General features: G+C 37.2%; 2 protein-coding genes across 3 annotated transcripts; both read left to right on the plus strand.

Annotated features, from left to right (window-relative positions):
* Positions 1-666: 666 nt before the first annotated feature.
* On the plus strand, positions 667-7,251 carry LOC147851117 (autophagy-related protein 18d-like). Its single transcript, XM_087335663.1, has 4 exons — positions 667-1,512; positions 1,612-1,858; positions 6,681-6,807; positions 6,884-7,251. The coding sequence occupies exons 1-4, from the start codon at positions 757-759 to the stop codon at positions 6,978-6,980; spliced, it is 1,227 nt and encodes a 408-aa protein (XP_087191789.1). The 5' UTR covers positions 667-756; the 3' UTR covers positions 6,981-7,251.
* A 2,321-nt stretch (positions 7,252-9,572) lies between these two features.
* On the plus strand, positions 9,573-18,717 carry PARP2 (poly(ADP-ribose) polymerase). Of its 2 annotated transcripts, none has more exons than XM_087335628.1 (19): positions 9,573-9,756; positions 10,543-10,635; positions 10,717-11,923; positions 13,568-13,680; positions 13,775-13,856; positions 14,076-14,323; positions 14,446-14,572; positions 14,667-14,722; positions 14,811-14,884; positions 14,984-15,030; positions 15,120-15,169; positions 15,233-15,292; positions 16,304-16,384; positions 16,664-16,774; positions 16,865-16,940; positions 17,052-17,194; positions 17,274-17,347; positions 18,340-18,450; positions 18,555-18,717. In XM_087335628.1, the coding sequence occupies exons 1-19, from the start codon at positions 9,658-9,660 to the stop codon at positions 18,565-18,567; spliced, it is 2,865 nt and encodes a 954-aa protein (XP_087191754.1). In that variant the 5' UTR covers positions 9,573-9,657; the 3' UTR covers positions 18,568-18,717. The 2 variants fall into 2 exon arrangements, with proteins under 2 accessions (XP_087191754.1, XP_087191755.1); XM_087335629.1 differs by having other exon boundaries at positions 18,340-18,445; positions 18,545-18,717.
* Positions 18,718-19,422: the final 705 nt, after the last annotated feature.

Consider the following 19,422-nt stretch of genomic DNA (forward strand, 5'->3'; position numbering starts at 1 on the left):
AGTTTGGAATAGTTGACAAATGGGTCAATAATAAAGATCGATGTCACTATATAGAACTATACATGAGATTACCACCTTCGATGAAGTGAATACACTAAAGCTTCTACAACATTATGGGAAAGACTTTGATTAGATTGATTTCCACTTCTACAAAATTTTGAACATGGGAAATCTTTCAAGAGGTTTCTAGAACGCCACAAGCTAGACTAAAACCATTCTCTACAATTTATCAAGAATAATGCAAATTTCTTTATTTCCTAGATCCGTTTCAAACGAATCGTGAGGCCGCTAATCCAACTAGTAGCCCTGGGATATGCTAAAAAGGCCTCGTTGCAGAGGGAGCTTGGTCGGACACCATTATAGGGACTAGGAGGACCCTCTCGAAAGGCCTAGCAAAAAAAGAAACAAACAGAAGGAGAGACCAACTAGGAAGTGTTTACAAGGAAGGGAAAAAACACTTGGGGAACAAAAGTGACAACAAGACTTTGGACACTTTTACGGGGTACAAACTTGGGGTCGAACCAACGACAACATTAACATTGGGTTGGGGTCTACTTTTATAATTAAACGAAACGTTTGGACCCCAAATTCCCTTTCATTTCCTCATCAGGCTTTTTAGGGTTTCGTCCTTCTCCTGATCTGGCCAGAGAAACGAACAGAGACGATGATGAGAATCGCAGCTCTGTGATCATCAGGTTGGTTGGTTCAATCGAAACCCTCTTTGTTTCTGATCACCCCTGCATTTCATAGATCGAAATGCCTCCGGACCCTGTGTTGGATCAGTTTAAATCCACCGTCTCCACAGTAGAGCCATCTTCTCCTTCACCTTCTCCTTCTGCTTTCAGTAATCGCATGGATTTCGAAGCCAGCGATGTAGTGGATTCAGACCTTCTCTCTGTTTCTTTCAACCAAGATTATGGATGCTTCGCGTGTGGAACAAGTAAAGGTTTCAGGATCTATAACTGTCATCCTTTCAAAGAAACATTTCAGAGAGATTTCCCTACTGGAGGAATAGGCATGGTGGAAATGTTGTTCAGATGTAACATTTTGGCTCTCGTTGGAGGTGGGCCTAACCCGATGTATCCTCCTAACAAGGTTCTCATATGGGATGATCATCAGAATAGATGTATCGGAGAGCTTTCTTTTCGATCCCAAGTGAGAGCAGTTCGTCTCCGTAGAGATCGAATTGTGGTAGTATTGGAACACAAGATCTATGTATACAACTTTGGAGATTTGAAGCTTTTGCATCAAATAGAAACAATTGCGAATCCACGCGGTCTTTGTTGTTTATCTCCATCTTCTAGCTCGTGTGTTCTTGCTTGCCTGGGGCTTCACCATGGACAGGTTAGGGTCGAGCATTACGGATTGAAAAAGACGAAGTTCATTTCGGCTCATGAATCACACCTTGCTTGCTTTGCTCTCACCATGGATGGTCACCTTCTGGCAACTGCAAGCTACAAGGGCACTCTTGTCAGAATTTTCAATTCACTTGATGGTTCACGATTACGTGAGGTAAGGTAATCAAACCCATTTTCCTCCTAAAAACATGAGAAATTATCTTTTAAAATTTTGTCCTTGTCTAAATATCTTTGCCTAATCATGGCCTAATAGGTTCGACGAGGAGCAGATAGAGCAGAAATATACAGCATCTGTTTCTCCCAGAATGCACAATGGCTAGCCGTTTCTAGTGATAAAGGAACTGTCCATATCTTTAGTGTGAGGGGTGCTGGATTTAGTGAGGTATCAAGGCTTTCAGAAATCGAATCAAGTGGAAGCAATGCTATTGAAAGTGGGAGTGACACTAGTCCAGTGTCTTTTAGTGGAAGTAATACCAATTCGACACTTTCCTTCATGAAAGGTGACTTGCTCTTATTGATGCTGATGTATTATTGTAGTGTTATATTACTTTGATAATGAGTTCTGGGAAATTTGATTGTAGCTAAGATTTTAATTTTGTTGCTCATGCCAAAGAAGTTGAGGTTGTAAGTAAAGTTTTAGTAGATAAAATAATCTATGCTTCTTTAGTGGAACTGTCCACTAAGTGGAGTATGGAGGGATATATATGTGTGTGTGTGACATTATATTCATGCCTCTGAAGAGACCCAAATGACGTGCAAGTCCCAATAACTTACACTATTACATTTCATGTTATCAAGTTGGGAACAAAGTTCAGCCACCCAGAGGTAGTAGAATACACAAATAGCTCTTAACCAAGCAACGGAGTGGTATTCCCCAATTCCTTGCAACCTTATCTATATTCTCCACATTAAATTTAGAAAATAGTGTTTATCCTGGACTAAGACTTAGTCGCAAACAGAATGTATTCCCCTTCCGGAATACTATCCAAAGGTGTGGTTGGAGAGATGGAATAATACACATACAATTATGAATTATCCGGTTACATTTCCTGGTACATATACACAGTATCCGGTTATCCGGTACACAGCCTAGATATGAATGAACACGCGTTAGATTAAAACATACGCAACAAATAGACATGTATGAGTTCACAGACAAGCATAGTCATGTATGAGTTCATAGACAAGCATAGTCATGTTACCCGTATAGGTGTACGGGAGGAGGGTTAAGAGTGTAATGTGTAATATGAAACGTTAATGTGTGAGTGTGAGGTGGGGTAAGTAGGTGTAAGTACCGCCATTTGGCTTTTTGTAATGTTTGATCAGATCTTGTACAATTTAAACCCCACCCATGGGGCATGAAAGAAGGAAGAAAATATAGTGAAGTTACCCCTCAACTCGTGTCAGTCACGATTCCCTCTCTCTCCCTCTCCCTTTGTCTCTCTCTCTCTCTCTCTCTCTCCCTCCCTCTCCCCTCACACTCAAACCCCCTTGGGAGAGGGGTGGAGCCGATCGTGGCTCCACCCCCCACCACTCTAGGCACGCATGGTGGGACGACCCCCCCTCGAGAGGAAGTTTGTCTCCCTCTCTCTCCCTCTATGTCTGTGTGTTGAGAGACAGAGAGCAAGTTTTGGCGCCATTGATTTGAAGGAAGGAAGGAGGCAAGGTGTGGGTGGAGGAAGGGTTCCCCCATCGCTTTCCACATCTTCATGCCTGCCCTAACCTTCTACAGTATCTTCCTCCACCTCGTCAGATCTGTTTATGAGAAGAACCTACGTGGGAAGATTGTCCAAACCTACGTCCGTGCCCTCGTCTTCGTCTTCATCCAAGATTTCAGCTACATCAGGCACACAAGCTTATATCGGTCTCCCCTTCAAACACTCACAGTCGTTAATACAAATGCAGGACCTAATCACGAGCTATTGCACTTGTGGTGGGACGAGATGTCTCCATACTCATCGTCAGATGGTATGATGGCGAAGACATCATATGCTGCTATTGATCTATTTGTAGACAAATGCCACAATGGTATGCTTACCTACTAGAAGAAGGATAGTAGTGGTACTAGTCATGGATCGCCAACACAGGATTGGCTATGGCAACTGCTTGTGTGGTTGGATAGGATATTGAAGGAGTAGTTCAGGAAGCAGGAGGCTATCGTGAGTGAGCTTTGGATGTGATCCAGAAGCTCGATCTTGAAGCCTCGACTGGCTTTGTTTTGCGCAAGTTTTGAAGCCACGCCGGATTCAGAACATCTAATTACTTAGTGGAAAGCTTTGGCTGTGCTTGGATATGATCTAGAGGCTCAAGGGCGGACCATTACAGTCTACATGGAAGCTAACTAAGGCAATGGTGCATCTACCCGATTTCATTTGCTCTGGATGGTAGAGTCTATGGTGACAAGATTCTGCCAAGATCCATTCACGAAAATACTCGTGAGTTGGGACATTCTACATGAAGCGGCTCCGAGGGTTAGCTCCAACTGTAAATCTCCTACATAGAACTATGTGATTCTTCCCCAAGAATGTGCATCACAATAAGATGGTTGAGAGAGCAACTGTCATACTGTTTAGTGACTATGACGCCCTTGCAATGGAGAGTAGCCAGTGCGACACTGGCCATTTCTTTGTAATTTCTGATTCACCAGAGAGGCTAAACAATACATGTCATTAACACATCACAATGGGGATGAAGCTCAAGCATCCCTCGGCCTAGGCTCCTAGGATTTTGTTGTTGCTATTGTGGGAGCAATGCCCTTCCCTATAAAGGTGTGTGGCAAGAGCATGCTATGGTTATGCAGGCTATAAAGAGGGGCCGAATAGGAGCGGCCGAAAAGCATCGGCCAAACAGGAACAACCAAACAATGGCGACTGAACAAGAGTGGCCAAGAGTCAGCCGAGACATGGTCGAGCGGCGGCCAAGAGTTGGCCGAGTGAAAGGAAGAAGAAAGAACGATGGAGAAGAAAGCGCGTGTGCGAAAGATAGAAAGAAGTAGAAACAAAGAAGAAAGACAACATGTAGGAAGGGAAGAAGAAGAAGACAGAGAGGAAGAAGGCCAACACAAAGAATGAGAGACTGACATACAAGAAAAAGAAGAAGATGGAGTTCAAGAGAGAAAGATAGAAGAAAAGAAGGAAGATGAAGACATGGCAAAGCGAGTGCCCAACATCGACAACAGAAGAAGAGAAATCAAAGAAGTGGAAGCAAATCGAATTTTGAAGAAGAAAAAGAAAAAAAGACGAAATGAGAAGAAGAAAAGAAGAATCAAACTACAAGAGAAGAAAATGAAACAGATAGAGAAGAGAGGAGTGAAAAAGATGAGAAAGAAGAAAGCAAGTAGAAGAAACGGAAACCTAAAAAGAGAGGGGTATAGCACAAAATTTCAAAAGCTCAAGTCCCCCCTCATTAGAATTCAAAAACAAGAGGGCATACGACTAAATTTCATAAGGGCAATCAATGAAATTTTAAAAACTTAGGGGTACGACATAGAATTTCAAAAACTCAATGGTTCAAAAACTCATCACCACTCACGCTAATGAAGAAAATATATATATATACACATACACCCACAATCATTTTTAAACCTAAACGACTTTACCATAGTGGACAAGCCGATTGGTGTGTGATCCAATTGTGTGAGAAGGTTCATGTCAAGCCAGCTCCGATCGAAGTTATTGATTGTAGAGCAGTGTTCTGGTGGAGGGATTTTTGACCGATGAGAGAAGAGAAGACCGATGGAGTTCCGGTCAATGGGTTTTTGGCATGGGCTTGTGGGTTCGACGTGCAATGCACTGTCCCACAGGCGTGCCAGGTTTTACTCGTATAAGTGTACAGGAGGGTTAAGACGGTAATATGTAATATGAAATGTTAATGTGTGAGTGTGAGGTGGGGTAAGTAGGTGTAAGTACCCCCATTTGACTTTTTGTAATGTTTGATCAGATCTTGTACAATTTAAACCCCACCCATGGGGAATGAAAGAAGGAAGAAAATATAGTGAAGTTACCCCTCAACTCGTGTAAGTCTCGATTCCCTCTCTCTCCCTCTGTCTCTAATGGCTGAAAAGAAATAGTGGATTCCCAACAAGATCTGGATGGCTTTTTCACTTTTTCGTTTTTCAGTATCCTGCATTTTTCTTTTTGTTGAATGTTTTTACTATACTAGTTTCTTTGTACAAAAGAAAGCACAGGGACTTTGAAGCTGGACATATTACCTTACCTTCTCATGCCCAGCAACATTGGTGACTTTTTTGTGCATATATAATTCATTTCTGAGGAATATTCAGAAAATTGTTGCATTCTGGGAATTTATGTAAACACTGAACCACCATGAGGTATAAAGAAGAGTATATAGAAAAGATGATTAGAAGAAATGGACTCACTATTATACAATATTGAAATACATCATATATATGGAAAAACAGTTGAAACTAAAGAGAAGATGACGGATCTTGGATAGAGAAGAGGCAGAGGTGGTGATTAGCTGAACAGCTGATTTTTAACTGGAAAATGATTTTGTAAGTCATAGACAGTAAACTAGTTGGATGTGCTTAGCAATGATTTCTTCTGTCTTTGCCTGTCTCCAGTTTTATCTGCAATAGTTTGATGTGAATGATATAAGGCTTTTCAAATTCCTAAAACAACTATCGTGGAAATATCGGCATGAGATTTAATCTTGGAAAAAATACATCCAAAAACACCATTTAGATGTATGCTTCTGTGGGCGTGTTTGGCGAAAGTAGCATCGAGAAAAATGTCATTTCTCTCTAATGCCCTTTAGGTAAGAGTGTGTCTTGAGTGTCGACTCTCATCGGGCTTGGACTTTGGTGTTGAGCTGTGTCTTGAGTTGGAGATGCACATTGAAAATTCCACACTGTTGTTGCGAGCATGATTTAGAAATACTTTTCCCTCATTCTATATGTGAAGACTTGATTTCTGCTGCAAATTGGTAGGTTACTTGATTCTTATATCCAATGTGGTAACAAGATTCATGTTGCCGAGTACTCAAAGCAGACTCATGTGCTTATTAGTTGAAGGGTCCTCCATGTAGCTTACATCATTAAGAATTCATCACATCGTGATATAGAATAATGATATGTCAAGTCTGAATTTTTTTACTTCTCTTTCTGTTTCTAATGGAATGAAACACCATTTTCTTGTCCAACTCTTCTTTTATTATGGTCTTCCACTGTTTTCTCGTCCTATTGTCATCTCTCATCTATTTATGTTCTTGATTAATGATAACACAATTGTCAAAACCATGTAAACATGTACAAGTGCCGGTCAGTATGTAAGAAATAATCTTAAACTTCTGTTTTTTTACCAGGTGTGCTTCCAAAATACTTCAGCTCAGAGTGGTCGTTCGCTCAGTTTCGTTTGCCTGAAGATGTGAGAACTCTGGTCACGTTTGCACCTGACAATCAATCCGTGGCAATAGTGGGGCTAGATGGAAGGTAAGCAATTGGTACTCAAAACACATGCTTTTGCATTATTGTAGATTTCGTGTATTCTCATTACATTTCAATGCAGTTTTTACAGGTGCACCTTTGATCCGATCAATGGGGGAGGGATGCAGCAAGTAGAATTTGATAGATTCTTCAGGGCTGACAATTACTTTTTAGCTTAAAATAATCTGTCTATAAATAATGTTTACATTTAGATCATCAAGAAAATCTCAAGTCATATTCTGGAAACTTTGGAGCATTCTATGCTATCTGCAATAATGATGACCAAGCTCTACAAGAAATATCTCTTCTAAAACTGATCCTCAAGGGTTCATCTCTTTTGTATATACCATTCGAGAAACAATGAGATGCTTCCAACTCGAACTTGTATTTTCTTATTTTTCCCTTTGTTTTTATTGTTGGAATAAACCATTCAAGAGTGCTAGAGAATCATCAATTGTATTACAGTTTTTTATTTGAATTACAACCTTTATTTGTTGATTAAACTAGATAGGTAAATGTGAGACCAGGTATTATCTATGGGATCTAATAAGTGTGTGGGAGAGAGTGAGAGCGAGAACGAGACTGATTAACATTCCTTACCATACAATCCCTTAGCATTCTTTCATTGGGAGATGAATCAGATTACAATAGAAATTTTTACGTAACTCGATGTAGTTTAATGCTAATATATATACATTGTGAACTAACACTTTGATGGAAACTTATCATGATAATGTAGGCATAAAATTTCTTGAACTCACTAGGAAACCATGATAACATGGACATAAAATAGTGAAATTGTAAGGATTATGCTCATCATTTATAGAAAATTATGCATGAGTGATGTAGACGAATACTTTATGTAGAGCACCATCTAGGGTTGAATTTCTAAGGAAGCTTCTACACTTCCCATTAGTTGGGGGAGTAAAGAGGCAAGTAGGTTGTTGATGGATGATCTGTTTGGAAGGTGGATTAGGGCCTTGGTGATGTTGAGGCTAGGGTGGGTCTTGACACATTGGGCTAGGGTGATGTATATGGGCAATGTTGGAGGGTCGTGACTCGTGTTAGTGTAGTAGTGGTGATGGTCTTCATGATCAGATACCACCTTGGTGGCTCATAATAATTCCCATACTCACTACGATTATTTTATGATACACAATGATTATTGTGGTAATCTTGTCAGCTAAGTTGTTTGTGATCTTTGGGGCCTCATACTCTTGGTCATTGTGAGTATAGTCGTAATAAGTGTTTGTGCTCCATTGGTTGTCATGGTAGTTGTGATGCATGGGAAACTTTTAATTTGATTGCTAGTTTCTAGGGGGGTCCTGCATTATATGCAATGTTTTGATGGCGAAGAAGGTAAAATAAGGAAGAGTGTTGAAGGTGAAGTTATTTGTGGATTGTCGTCATTTTAACCAAGTAACAATGAAAATGGCTTGTATGCTCTTCTTTATAGGAATTTGACACAAGGATGTCTTGTTTCATCATTTTCCCATACACCCACAAGTGTTAAAATGCTTGCTTTTCTTTATAGGATTTTGATTCAAGGATGTCTTATTTGACATTTTGTTTGGCACCCAAACATAATCGACTTATGTTGATGCGATATTTTACCATAAAATACAAGAAGGTTGGGTTGAACTCCATTGCAAACATAACCATGGCAATGGAGTAGTCAATGATGCCAATTCGCGAGCATGTAAACAACAAGCAAGATGAAGAACGATAGATTTAAAGACATAAGAGAACATTAATTTATCTATGGATATGGACATAGATACCAACATTGTCCATCCGTGGACAATGAAGAGGTAGATGATTATAGATCCACGGGCTTATGTTATGAATTTTCGTAAATTTCATTGTTAAGTTATAATGATTGAAGTTACGGGATTTTGGCCATTGGCACATTATAGAATTCATTTCCATGTTCGAAACATTGTTCAAACATGAGATGCATATAAAAAATGTGACCTTACAAATCACTTTCCAAACCTTCTAGTGGAAAACTATATCATTGCCTTATGCTAATAATGCCAATAAAACTCAAAACACCCAATGTAAATTGAAAACAAAAAACAACTAGTAAGAAACCAACATATACAATGCCAAAACGAGGCAAGCCCATCTATCGGCAAAAGATAAAACTCTCACATTCAAGCAGTATCTATTTCCCATCTCAAATGGTCTAATAAACTCGTCGACAAGCGACAAAGAAAGAACAAATATATAAAAGTCTCTTCAAGGCCAAAGACAACTTACATGACAAAATCATGATTAACAACATTGGTGATTTCATGTCATCCCTACGTAAAAATGCAAATTAAAGCACTATGTTTTCCAAAAGCTCCATGATCATGATCTTAATGTACAGGAGGCAAACACGAGGTTTATGTGTTATTTGTACATGGACATATGTAGATACGTACGCACATTACATACATACATAAAGAAAGAAAGAAAGATATATTAACGTCTTCTAAGGCCAAAATTGGCCCATGAGACAATTGGTTTACAACAAAAAATGGGATATTTGCCCATTCATCGAAAGTAAAAAAAAGAGAAATTCATTATTAATATTGCTAGTAATTTGTATATATGCGAGATTATAAGTGAAAAACATACAAGACATACATACATACATACATACATACATACATACATACATAGATAAAGAGGAATTCATTATTATTATTGCTAGTAATTTGTATATATACGAGATTATAAGGGAAAAGGGCAAATTTGTACGAGATTATATATATATACGAGAGCGGGAAGGCACCTTCTTCTTCTTCTTCTTCTTCTTCTTCTTCATTTTCCTCTTCTGATCAGGCCCAGCTCTGTGAGAACGGAAATATGAGGGAAAAAGCCATGTACAAAAGCCTCAAGGCCCAGGAGCTCCGACACGCTCTTGCTGCACGAGGGCTTGATACTTCTGGCACAAGACCTGTCCTGGTATGTTGTCCTATATGTATGTAGATATGCAATATTCTGCGTAAAATCTGTAATTGGCTTGGAAACATGCATACATATATAAATGTTTTATTTCTGTTCACAATGTAAAACATGTCTGAATTTGGTGAATGTATACTGCCTTTATATGTGTAATGCTCATCTTGGTATGGTGGATGCATAATTGCACAGGCATACATATTTGCTTTTTTCTGTGTGTAAAACTTGTGTTGGCCTGATTTGCAGCTCTGAGAATGTATGCATTTGTGTGTGTGCATGTACACATTTTCTATGCTTAAACATCTCTTAGTATGGTCTATCAAATTTCTCTGTGTGTTTTCAACAATTTTTGTTTTACTTTATCTAGACGAACCTTCCACATTGGTCTGCTCTCTAGATCATAATAGATTTGTGGATGAATGTTGCAAAGTATAGCTTTCTTTCTCCATGCAAAGACTTCCTTGGTATAATATTAGAGAAACACTGCTCTTTTTTTCTGTATTTTTCATCAAAATGGTGTTCTGGAATTGATGATGAAAGCTAATTCTTCTCTTCTATATCGTACATAAAAAATGGATTTAGAGAATTAACCATGAAATCCATTTCTTTCTACTGTATCATGCATCAAATATCAATTTATGGACTGGCATTTTATCCATGAATCCTGCAAAATACATGTTTGCTTTCTGTACTCACCATAACTTTTGGGTTAGAAAAAGATTTCCTTTTTCCTTATTTAAAACAATGAATTTGTGATGAACAATAAATCCTGCAGTTGGCTTTCTCCAGGTATCACGATTAGAAGAAGACGATGATGACATGGAAGAAGAAAATACAGATAAGAAGCAGAAATTTGCATCAGATGAAGCTACTCCTGTCTCGGTATGCCAATCTGTAACCTTACTTTGTTTTACTTTGTGGAATTAGAAATGAAAAGATCCTACAAAATCTGCTATTCCCCAGATAGCACAGTTAGAAGAAGACGAATTAGAGGAGAAAACAATGAAGAAGCGAATTTCTGGAGCAAATAAAGCTCCACATGTGCTTGGTGGAAAGAACACAAAAATCTCACTCCAGAATTTAAGAACTGAACCTTTTGATGATGAAGAGATGAAGGAAATAGATGGATTTACAGTGGTGGAACTTCGCTCTGCTTTGCATAAACGAGGACTTCCTACAGTCGGGACTAAGAAGACATTATACAACATACTTTCAGAAGTTCTTAATGATGGAAAATTGCTTGGAGCAGATCAAGTTCCTCCTGTGCATAATGGACAGAAAGCTGAAATACCAGAACAGGATTTAGAAATCAAAATTTTAGACAATGATGAAATTAAGGATATCGATGGATTTACAGTGGTCGAACTTCGAATTGCTTTAGATAAACGAGCACTCTCTACTGTAGGCAATAAGAAAACACTGTATAACAGACTTTTAGAAGATTTAATTGCTAGGAAAATAGCTGATGAAGAAGGTGTTCCGCCTGTGCCAAATGGGAAGAAAGCCAAAATCTCAGATCAGGATTCCGAAACCAAAGATGAAATTAAGGCTATTGACAGTTTTACAGTGGCAGAACTTCGAGCTGCTTTGAATAAACGAGGACTTTCTATGGTTGGGACGAAAAAGACATTATATGATAGATTTTCAGGAGATCACAATGCTTTACAATTGCTTGTAGCAGATGAAGCTCTTCCTGTGCCAAATGGAAAGATAGCCAAAAACTCAGATCAGGATTCGGAAACCAAGAATACAAATAATGACAAAATTGAGGATATTGACAGGCTTACAGTGGCAGAACTTCGAGAAATTTTGAATAAACGAGGTCTTTCTACAGTTGGGACAAAAAAGACATTGCATGATAGACTTTCAGAAAATCTAAATGCTGGAAAATTCATTGTAGCAGATGAAGTTACTCCTGTGCATAATGGAAAGAAAGACAAAATCTCAGATCAGGATTTAGCTAAAAAGAATTCTGATACTGATGAAATTAAAGATGTTGACAGATTTACAATGGAAGAACTTCGAGCTGCTTTGCATAAGCAAGGACTTTCTACAGTTGGGACAAAAAAAACACTCTATAGAAGACTCAAGGAAAATCACAATGGTGGAGAACGGCTGGATAAGTCCAAGGAGGATATGATTGAGCATGAAGATTATAAAAAATGTGATGGTATGTATGTAGACTCTTGGTTCACAGATGGCTTCGTTCTAAATATGTTCAGTAGCTTCATGACAGCCTCCTTGTTATTAATCTGATTATGCGTGAATGTTTAAAAGAATCTGATGGTATGGTCCATAGTATGTACATAGACTCTTGATTCGTAAAATGGCTACTATTAAGCGTGAAGATATTAGAGAATCTGATGGTATGATGCATGGTATGTATGTAGACTCTTGGACACAAAATGGCTTCACTCTTACCCATGTTCTAGTATCTTCATGATAGCCTCCTTGTTATTAATCGTCCTTGTCTTTCTGATTATGACCATTGTTCTCTATAGTAGAGCTTACATGGAACATTGAAAAAGAAGCCATGATCTAGTACATTGATTTGAGCTGGGTAAAACTTCAAAAGGAGTAACAAGTTAGGCATACAACTGATTCAGAATTAACAAGCCAGATTGTAGGCTGGGATTCAGATTCAGATTGATAAGTCTAGTGTTAACTTACATTTTGATAGACTATTATTGGAGTCTGGATGTACCATATATTATACAGCGGCTTAAAATAATATCATTGAAAACAATCAAACACATCCTGATTTTGTCCATTATGATAACTGCAAGACAAATGGCTCATTAGAAACCAGTTCACTGTATCATGTGATGAATATATCGTCTCTGATATTTTGTCTTTTATGGGGTTTGCATGTGGCATGTTGTGTATTGCTGCGGAAGGGATCACCTGTTGCTCAATTGCTCTAATCGCATAGGGTCTGTGGCAGTTAAGGTGAATTGCCATAAATGTATTTATGGGTTTCCTTGTAGAAAAGTATCGGTGTAGGTAATGTGAGGTCTTTTTGAGGAAGTTGATATTCATCTCATTTCTTGAGCCTCAAAAAGATTTCAAACATCATTTAGCACTCAAGAGCATGCTAGAATGTTTTGGCTCTTGAAACTTGCTTTTTGTGTGATCTGGGTTGGGAGTTTATGAACTGTTAAGTTTTTCACTTTGTGCATATATTCAACCACACTTCTATGCCATGCTGTTGAATCGATGTATAATGTTATTGTCTTAGCCATGTGTGGAAGGTGAGGATTTTATCTGGCCACTAGTATTGAACAGTCAGTGTGGATCTTGGCTTGTCAACTTCTACCAGTATCGAAACTTGTTGGATGCCCGTATTTTCTCCTTATATTTACTGTGTAATATTTATTTTATTTTGATTTGTTCTCAAAGATGAGACAACACTTAAGATGTAATCTCTTATTTGGTCTTATAGGCCATTTTGGCCTCTTAAAAGACGTTAATATATCTTTCTTTCTTATCATCTAACGTTTGCAGTGTGGGTTAGGGTCCTTAGGGATATATATATATATATATATATATATATATATATATATATATATTTTAATGATATTTGGAGTGTGTATATTTTCTAAGGATCATTAATATTTTCTATTTAAGAAAAAATATTTTTTCCATGAAATTTTCTGATCATTTCATAGTTTGATTCTCAGAGTACAGTTGTGCTGCAAGATTAAGTTTTTCAAAGAAAGAAAGAAATATGTATCAATGTCTACTACAGTAAACTTTTCAAAGAGAGATGAACCTAATTAATTATTTGGTTTATTTTCAATGCTGAAATTGATAGGAGTGAAATATGAAAAAGAGAAGAAGATTGTTACAGTAACCAAGAAAGGAAGAGCTGTCCTGGATGAACATTTACCAGATGATGTGAAGTCTCGATATCATGTCTTAGGGAAGGTCAGCGAGATTCTTTTGTGTGCTGCAGATGTTATTTTCTGGCTATTTCCAAGATGGATCATAGTTTTTTATGATTATCTTTTTCCTGGTCCAGGGTACGGATATTTATGATGCAATGCTGAATCAAACTAATGTTGGTGGAAACAATAATAAATTCTATGTGATTCAAGCGTTGGGTAAGATACTATCATGTATTTGGTGCTACCATGAATGAAACTAATGTTAGTGGAAACAATAATAACCTGTTATGTGATTCAACCGTTGGGTAATATCTGAGATAAATATAATTCACATTAACTTCCATATGATTTGATAGTAGGTAATGTCTACACAGATACATTTCATTTGATTCTTTAAAATGTTTCATCCTTATTCTTATTATCGTTTGGTTGCAGAACCTGATTGTGGAAGCGGTGGTTATCTTGTAAATAATCGCTGGGGAAGAGTTGGTGCCAAGGGTCAATTTAAATTGTTTACTTGTTCCTCTAAAGCTGATGCTATAACAGAATTTGAATCCAAGTTTTATGACAAAACACACAATCAGTGGGCAAATAGGCAGAATTTCAACCCAGTAAAAAACAAATATACTTGGCTTGAGAGAGACTACACTGATGGCTCTGAAGACTCAGATTCGAATATCAAGGTTAAGACAAATTATATCATACTTCATACTTACTAACAAGTAGAATATTAAACTTGTGAATCTTTGATTAATCTTGATAATTTCCATACTTATTCATAATACAATTATAAATGATTTTGCAGAACAGTGAAGGGAAGCTAAAGTCTGTAGTTAAGTCTCCACGAGAAAGCAAGTTAGATAGCAGACTGGCACAATTTATTTCTTATATCTGTAATATTGATATGATGAGGCAGCAGATGTTGCAAATAGGTGACTACTTACGTGACCTTCCTAACGAGTTGAGGTTTGGTGTAGTTTCCTATGATTATTTATGTTTTTCATTTTCTCAATCATATTGCAATAGGTTATGATGCAACGCAGCTGCCACTTGGTAAATTGAGCAAATCAACAATACTCAAGGTTTTATTCTCTTCATATTGCTATTATTTGACTTAACTGAAGTAATTAACATCATCTTAGTCTTGTGTCTTTTGTTATTCTTGAACAGGGTTATGAGTGTTTGAAGAAGGTTGGTGCTGTATTAGATAAGACAACACAAGGATCAATAGAGCAATTAAGCAGGTAACATGATGATTTGTAGATGTATTTAATGTTTTTACTTTTATAAGTGTTTCTCTACATCCTCTCTTTGTTAGTAATGGCAGATATACTCTTGTGCAGCGATTTTTACACAGTGATTCCACATGATTTTGGATTTCAAAAAATGAGTAAGGACATAATTAGTTACAAACCCTTTGGTTGTGAACTTTTGATGAGGTAATGGTGAAATCTAATTTAACATTCATTGCCATTGCAGGAAGTTTTATAATTGACACACCTCAAAAATTGAAACGAAAACTGGAAATGGTATGCCACATTTAAGGATTAATCAGCATGCAGGCGAGATCTGATTTTCTATATGCATTGCAGGTAGAAGCACTTGGTGAAATTCAACTTGCTACAAAGCTACTTAAAGATGTTAAGGAAGAGGTTTGACACCCATCCCTATTGTAGATGTTAGAAACTCCTCTTAATTTCGACCGACTAGAGGATGTCTACCTTCCCTCTACCCCAAGTCACTCATTTCTAGACAAAGTTCATATATCTATGCATTCATATTAAGTCTAAAGCCAAGCTTCTATGTGTGAGGATTGTTCATTCCATGGTACTTATAATGCACTTACACTACATATGCGAAGAGTTCTTGGCGGTTTTTTCTGGAAAGTAAAAGTCTTTATTGTGAAAGGTATGGTTGATTAGGACTAACATGATTAAGTGCTAGAGAAATCTTATGAAAGTGTTGTTGGTGTGAACAAGCGCCAACTGGTTAGACTAACTGCCTGCTGGATAAGAATGAACGTTAGCGTAACACGATTGAGTGCTAGAGAAATCTTATGAAAGTGTTGGGTGTGAACAAGCGCCGACAAGCCCCTTATGAACAATAGGAAGAGGTGTATTCATGATGGTAGTTGGGTAACTGGTTAGACTTAACTGTGTACTGTATAAAAAAGAACCTTAGAACATAGTCTAGGGTCTAGCCATCATTACAGCCTCTGAGTTGTAACTGTATCTGCTTGCCTAGGAGCACATGAGACATAGCTCTCCTTGTTACAAACTTCTGTTGCTATCATGCCAAAGTGCTTTGCATGGTATATAACCGTTTTAATTCATCTCTTTAGAATTGACTTGTTCAATCCTCATGTATTTCTGCTATATAATAATTTTAGGTATTCACAAACACTGTATCTTGCTCAGTAATCTTAGGTAACCATCAACCAGATGGATTTGGATTCTTTTTCCCACAATTACTGTCACAACAGAAGCTGTAAATGTTTTGAAATTTCCCTTGTAGACATCACACTTGAGATTGTGTCAGGGTGTTTTTAAAGTTGATGGCCGATTTTGTGTATACTTGTATCTTATGATACTTCCAAGAGTTCTCGATGACATGTCCGACATTTTAAAGAGAGCATGGTTAAATTTGACTATTTGTCTGTGCAGGATGATCCAATTTACAATCACTATAAACAACTCAATTGCCATCTTGAACCACTGCAGCATGATAGTGAAGAATTTAACTGGGTATTTTCTCATCTTTTGCAATCTCTATACCTGATTTTCCAGGGATGTAACATTTTAGTATTAATTCATTATCTTAACTCTTATTTACTATTTGGTGAGGTGCATTTAAGAGGTTGATGATCTATAAAATTCACCAAGATCTACTTATTTATATACACCTCCATAGCCTGCTTTTTAGAATCCTTCATCCTTGGAGTGAATGAATAGTAGTCTAGGTATACATAATCATCTAGTTTCAAATTAAGAACCTTCATACTAATCCTCCTATTTAACTTCCAGATAAATCAGTATCTCCATAATACTCATGCAAAAACTCATAACCAGTATGAACTTGAGATTATTGAAGTGTTCAAGGCAAAGAGGGACATAGAACAGGAAAATTTCGAAAGGGTAAGAGAAACTCATATATCGCTCTGTCCATGTTCAATTCCTCCACATTTAATGAGCATATTTTTATTGTAATAACCTGATTATGTGCAGTTCACCAGTGTAAAGAACAGAATGCTCCTTTGGCACGGTTCAAGGTTGACAAATTGGACAGGAATCTTGTCACAGGGTATGGATGTTTGAATATTTATAAACCAAAAACATCTCCATAGATCAAGGAGATATGATAAAATTCACCATCCTTCATGACTTTTGATGAACTGAAATGAATACGTAACAGGTTTGAGAATAGCTCCTCCAGAGGCCCCAGTTACAGGCTATATGTTTGGGAAAGGTGTATATTTTGCGGATATGGTTTCCAAAAGTGCAAATTATTGTTATGCTTCTCACGTGGATCCAGTTGGAGTACTTTTGCTTTGTGAGGTCAGTCGTGGTGCCTAAAAGTTTGTAACTAAAATAAAACAAAAAAGACGTCGTGTCGTTTACCATCTTCAGTTTACAGGTGGCACTAGGAGACATGTGGGAATTACAAACTGCCAACTATAATGCTAACCAACTTCCCCCGGGAAAACTAAGGTTTGTTAATAGAACAAATGTTCCTTGTTTTAAGGACATCCCTTCTTAATGGTTACTATTGTTTCAAGGACATGCCTTCTTAATGGTTACGATTGTTTGAAGGACATTCCTTCTTCATGGTTATTTTTGTTTTAAGATCATTTTCAAACGTCCAGAACTCACCTTAGTTGGGATAGTGAGTTGGGGACGAGGTTAAGAGCATTCAATATCATCTTTAGAACACCTTTTTAATGAGGTCAATAGTATCAGACTGAAACCATATTGCTAAAGAACAATACTGTTGCTGGAAAGAGATTGATCAAAGCAAATCATCATGTAAATTCTTTGTTTAGATTTCTTTCCTATCAACTGTTGATGGTAGGATTATACCCACATATACACTTTGGAAGATGCTAATGTTTCCTCTGGCTTTTGTTAAAACCGCTGATAAATTTTCATATTTTTAAGGCTATTTGTGTTTTGTTTGGGAGTCTGTATAGGATTCTTCCAAGTTTAGAGATCAGCAACCTACATTTATAAGATATATTAAGACAGGGTCTCTAACCACAAAGCTCTAAGCATACACCATGGAGTCAATGGAATGTGTGATGTTTACCATATATTAGTGTTTGATAAGAGGAAGAATGAAATAGCAAAATCTTAGGATAACTAAAGCAGAGATAAAAAAACCATCAAAGCAATCTGAATTGATCACAGAAAACAAGCTATAGCGGAGATGAAAGCCCCAAATTTGATCACCCTTTCTTTCTCATTTGTACACTATAAAACTTAGGGGCAGTTTTGAAGGTTTTCAATGCATGCTAAAAATCTTGAGGACTCCTCTCTATGACATTATCATCATATATGTAATATAGAGGATATGTACAAGTTAATCTTTTAGTATTATGAAGAGATTTGTGCATGTTCATAATACACGCCAGTTAGTTTCAATTTTATATGCATGAAAACTGTGAGCATAAATAAACTAATATTAATCCTTTCAACTGTGGCAGCACCAAAGGTGTAGGAGGAACTGAACCTAACCCCAAAGATATTAAGATTCTCCCTGGTGGTGTGATTGTTCCAATGGGAAAACCAGTAAAAAGAGAAGGGGATATAGTAAGCTGAAATTTGAACTCCCATGTATTTTACACTATTATTTCATTCGCAAAATAAAATTATTAGTTAAAATATTGATGAGTTTTGAGTTTTTTGCAGGGATCTCTACTATTATACAATGAGTACATTGTATATGATGTATCTCAAATTCAAATGCGCTATGTATTGCAAGTGAAATTCAAGTATCACAGCTGATGTATAATTGAGAGTATTTTGATTGTAATGTTGTAATATATGTATATATATATATGTATATCTTCCAAGAGTTTTTACATCATACATTTATATAAAATTTCCTATTGATTCTATTTCATGCATCAAACGTTATTCGGATGCAAAAGTTGTGGTTTGTTATAAAGTTGTAGTTTGTAATGAGGATCATTTTGGAAATGGGTGAAAACCAAGAAATACATTGTCCATCAAGGTGTGGTTAAGGTGCATGCATGATGCCAATTGGTTTATCAAGGGGAATATTGTAGAAATTTTGAATGAATTCATGTCTTGTAATAATGGTGAGCCATTATAGCCAGAGAAGTAAATAATGGGTTTGCAAATTATGAGACACCGCTACAGCAAGATTGCTAAAACGATACAGATTCATTATATGGGGAGGCTTTGCAAGTTGTCTAAGATAATTGCAATATAATGGGATTGGGTGGTGAATTATTGCAATGGTACTGTACTTGTTGAAGAACAACAATATGCATGACAAATTTTCACCATTGAAGGTGCCCTATGCATTAATTGTTTTATAGTTCAGAATGGTATCAATAGCTATAGCAGTCTTTCCAGTTTGTCGGTCTTGGATGATCAGTTCCCGTGACCTATAGGATCTGGGCTATCCACCGCTTTTAACCCTGTTTACATGGTTTCATGGACAGGTTTTTGTGCTATAATCCGAGAGACTTTGACTTCTACACATCTTCATTCTACTGTGTTTGAAGATAGAGACAAGCTTCTTTCTCCATATAAAGCTC

Source organism: Azolla caroliniana, unplaced genomic scaffold (genome assembly GCF_043228905.1).
Source record: "Azolla caroliniana isolate FFs.n. ecotype wild unplaced genomic scaffold, voAzoCaro1.0.p SCAF_20, whole genome shotgun sequence".
Taxonomy (NCBI): domain Eukaryota; kingdom Viridiplantae; phylum Streptophyta; class Polypodiopsida; order Salviniales; family Salviniaceae; genus Azolla; species Azolla caroliniana.